We start from the raw sequence: 4,280 nt of genomic DNA on the forward strand, positions 1-4,280 counted from the left end.
GTGGAAGCTGCCGGCGCCGCGGGGTCCCCCCGCGCCCCCGCTGCCGTCCCCCGACGGGGCGGCCGCGCAGTCCTTGTCGGGCGGGCGCTGGAGCCGGCCGCTCCCGCTTCTTTGGCTGGGGTAGAAGGGCTCTGCCGTCTGCTCGCAGGTGCCGGGGGGCGGCTCGGAGGGGGCGGCGGCGGCGGAGGGTGGCGGGTGGGGCGGCGGGGGCTGCCCGCGGGGCTTGACCTCGGGCGGGGCGGGCGAGAGGCCCCCCCCGCCGCCGCTGTCGCTGTCGGAGCTGGGGGTGCTGTGCAGGGAGAGGCCGCTGGGCGAGTGCAGGTGGCGGCTTTGGCTTTTGAGGAGCTTCTTCTCGTGCTTGCGCTTCTTCTTCTCCATCTTCTCCAGCTCCTTGCGGGCGATCTCCTCGGGGTCCATGGGTTCCCCGCTACACGTCGTGGGGTGGGAGTTGTGAGCCGGCCGCCCCGGGCCCTTCTTCGTGTTCTCTTTCTTTCTCCATTTGGCCCGGCGGTTTTGGAACCAGACCTACACACCGAACAACGAGAAGCAATTAACACCCAGCGCACCGGCCCCCCGTGGTGGCCAGGGCAGGGAGGGAGGGAGAAGCGCAGCTCAGGCCTTCGAGGTGCCGGCAGCCCCCATCCACAGGGCCTGGCGTCTGCGAGACGGAGAGCGGGGGGGGGGGGGGGGGGCAGAAAGAGATATCCACGCTTCTTTAACAGGGTAGAGGAAGAAAAAAAAAAAGAAAAAAGAAAAAAAAAAAACAAGGAGGGGGGGTGCACACTCACGCACACACACGCTTCACCCTGCCCGCACCGGCACCGCAGGGAGGGAAAGGGATAACACAGCCCCCCCCCACGCTTCCCCGCGGCCGAGGGGTGCAGAAATACCAGCCAAAGCCCCGGCCTGTGGGCTCGGCCCAATCCCTCCGCAGCAGCACACAAAATGCAATAAAAGACCGCACAATAAGAGGGCCGAAGGCAGGGGCGGCGGGGTGTGTGTGTGGGGGGGGGGTGTTTCGCCTCGCCCGGGCGGAGCAGGGTCTGGGCCTCCTGCCTCTCCCGGGCGCCGGTGCAGAGTAGTTGGATCAGCCCAAAAGTGGGGTTTGTTACAGATTATGGGAGGGAATTTAATGAAATCCTCTCTGCTCCGGCCCTGCTCCTGCCTGCTTCGGCGGCTCTCCGGCCGCGCAGCCCATGCGTCCCCTCCGCGCCCGCGGAGCCTCGGCCCATCGGGGCTGCTGGCGGCGCCGGTTCCAGGCCGAAGCACGACCGCAGCTCAGGAGCACGGCGGAAATTTTGGTGACCCGATGCTGGCTCCTTCCCACACCCCGGCACGGGCACGGGAGAGCCCCGCAGACTCCCGAGCCGCCGGAGAGGATGCTGGCGGAGCAGGGGGAGAACGGCGGCTCGGGAAGACACCATGAGACAAAGCTTAAGGGAGGAACCGCGGCCAAAGGCGTTAGCTCGTCCCGGGAGGAACGTCCCCGCCGCCTGACCTGCCTTGAAGGACGCCCCCGCACACGCGGCCCACGCGAAGCCGCCCAGCCCCGCCGCACCGAGCAGCCCCGCACGGCCGCGGGCCCCCGGCCGCCGCAGCCTGGCAGGACGCGGAGCAGCGGCGCCGGCTCGGCCTCGCCGCCGCGGGAAACAGCGCCCGAGCATCCGACAACCCACCCGTGGCGCACTCGGCTCCCCCGACTCGATCCCCGGTTGGTTTTTCCAGGATCCGTTGAAGCAAATAGATGGTTCCCCTCCCCGTCCCGTACGACCGAGGGCCTGAGCACTTCGCTAAAATTAAGTTTTACAAGTTCCACACGCTCTCGATGCACCTACGAGCTTTATTGCGTTCTCCAGCGTACCCCGGGCCGTGATTAAACCTCATATTTGCATGATAATTTTTTCATCCTTGACTCATTTAAGAAAAATGCTTACAGACGAAAAATATACAAAAAAAAATGTTTAGAAAAACCACCCTGTGGTACTACTCTTCGGGGCTCGTTTGCAAGAACAAAAAAAAAAAAAATGGGGGTAGGAATAACAATAAGAGGAAACTAAACCAGCAAGGACCAGCGCAAGGCAGGGAAACAAAAGGAGAGGGCCGGGAGGAGCGGGGCTCGTCCCGGAGCGGGGTCGCTGGTCCGGGCTGCCGGGTCCTGCGGGGCCTCCCTGGGGACCGCTCGGCGCAGGGAGAGGGCAGGGAGGAGGGAGGGGACACGGTTTTTACCTGCACTCTGGACTCCACCAAGTCCAGCCTGAGAGCCAGAGCCTCTCGCATAAACACGTCCGGGTAATGACTCTCATTAAACGCTTTTTCCAGCTCCTCGAGCTGCCAGCCAGTAAAATTGGTGCGGGTCCGTCGTCTTTTACAGCCAGGACTTTCTTTGTCCGGGTCACCCGAGTCTGAAAAGGCAGAAACACCCTCAGCTCCCTGGAAGACAGGCCTTCTCCCCCCCTCCCTGCCATTCACAGGAGCCTTTTAACTTTTGTGCTCGGTAGCGTTGGTAAAAGAGCGGGATTGTACACACACCTGCGCTAAAAATGGGGAGGAACCCGATCTGCCCTCGCCTCCTCCGAAAATGTACTTTACAGAACATTTATTCCTGAAGGAAGCTCTCCACAGGCACTCAGCTGGCAGAGAGAGAGAGAGAAGTTCCAATATTTGCTCCAACCACCAAAGGTTTCATTAAAAAAAATAAAATTAAAAGCCCCCCCTCTCTCCCATCCCAAGCGCGCCCCCCACCCCCACCCCCCCAGCACCTGCGTGGGCCGCAGCTCATGGCCCGGTCCCAGGCGGGCCCCGAGGGCAGGGCGGCCCCCGGGCCTCCCGCAGACCCCCGAGCAGGGGCGGGCACGGGGCTAGGATGTTCGCAGCCTCTCCCAGTACGTACATGGCCGGATTGGGGATTAACAGCCCTAGCTGCACCTCTCCTAACGTTTTCCTCCTGCCGTGGAAATTAATAATATTTTTTATTTACTGGAGGTGCAGAGAGGGGCTGCTCCAAGGTTAATAAAAAGGATGTTGGGGCGACGGAGTGTTTTAATAGCTGAACAATAGAGGTGCCACAGGCCGGTGGGGAGGGAAGGAAAGCGCTTCCCTTTAGGTAAATCCTTTTAAAAAAATAGTATTTACCGCTATTCATTCCCCAAACTCCAGCGATTCCACTATTTTTATTAATTTTTTTTCAATGCTATGCTGCGAGCCCCCACCCTAGAGATGAACTTTAGGGGAAGGCACCGGGCCGGGCCCGCTATTGTTCAGGGTACACGCGTGGCCCGGCACTGGTGGGAACGCGGGGATGCTTCCGACTCTCGCTCCGGGTCCCCCCGCCCCGTCCTGTCCGCCCCTTCGGGGGGGCCCAGCACAGCCCCCCCCCCCCTCCAGGCACCCCAATATCCGCAGATTGGGATGCGGGGTGGGGCGGCTCAGGGCGCTTCTCCCTCCGCGTTGACGCGCTCCGGGCGGGGAGCGGCGGTCGGGTCGGGTCGGGCCGGGCCGGGCGGTGGCGGGGGGACGACGGGGACCGGGGCCGCTCCTACCTGCGAGCTTGAAGGGCTGGCTGTCTCCGCTCACCCCGCAGCCGGAGGGGATGAGCGGCGCCGGGTTGACCACGGAGGCGGCGCAGGAGCCGCTCAGTAATCCATCGATGGAGAAGGGGACGGAGGCGGCCGCCGACTGCAGCTGGTGCCCGGCCAGCTCGTAGACGTGGTGGTGACCAAGCGGGTAAGGGAAACCCACCATTCCCCCGAACTGGGCATGGGGATGCTCCAGAATGCGGCTGTCCATCATGGGGGCGGCACTAGCGCGGGGGGTGCCGGCGGGGCTGGGGGCGCTGGCGGCGGGGCGGCTGGGGCCGGGGGTGCTGCTGCCGGAGGAGGAGGAGGAGGCGGCGCGGCGAGGGGCTCATGCTGCAGGGCGCCCGGGCGCTTTAACTTTATCAACATCAGGCTCCCAATAATTAGCTCAGGCTGGGGGAATTTGGGACCAATAAGAAACGTTAATCGGTCCTGACGTCAGAGACGTGCCAGTGTGGGGAGCAAACGTTTTCCATATCGATTGCTAATTATACCTGACATCCAGCCTCAATAAACAATATCAGAGCTGTCACAACACGACAAGGGGGGCTTTGATACGAACTCCAGCCCGAGGAGGGCGGCGGGGCCGGGCGGGCGGGGGGGGGGGGGGCCGGAGGGGAACTCACGGATCTGCCTGATACCCAGTTAAATACTAAACAGCCGGAGTTACACACACACACAGAGCCTCCCCCCCCCCCCAGCCCT

At 63.1% G+C, this 4,280-nt stretch overlaps 1 protein-coding gene across 1 annotated transcript in view; it reads right to left on the bottom strand.

Annotated features, from left to right (window-relative positions):
• UNCX (UNC homeobox) overlaps window positions 1-3,789 on the bottom strand; it is a 4,317-nt gene extending 528 nt beyond the window's left edge. The window contains exons 1-3 of the mRNA XM_086473211.1: window positions 3,540-3,789; window positions 2,227-2,402; window positions 1-525 (exon numbers count right to left, since the gene is read on the bottom strand). The exon at window positions 1-525 is cut by the window's left edge and continues 528 nt beyond it. Of these exons, the coding sequence (XP_086329337.1) occupies window positions 1-525; window positions 2,227-2,402; window positions 3,540-3,789 (951 nt within the window). The remainder of the gene's footprint in view (window positions 526-2,226; window positions 2,403-3,539) is intronic.
• Between the last annotated feature and the right edge of the window lie 491 nt (window positions 3,790-4,280).

The sequence above is a fragment of the Leptosomus discolor genome, chromosome 14, assembly GCF_034619465.1.
Source record: "Leptosomus discolor isolate bLepDis1 chromosome 14, bLepDis1.hap2, whole genome shotgun sequence".
NCBI classification, from domain to species: Eukaryota; Metazoa; Chordata; class Aves; order Leptosomiformes; family Leptosomidae; genus Leptosomus; species Leptosomus discolor.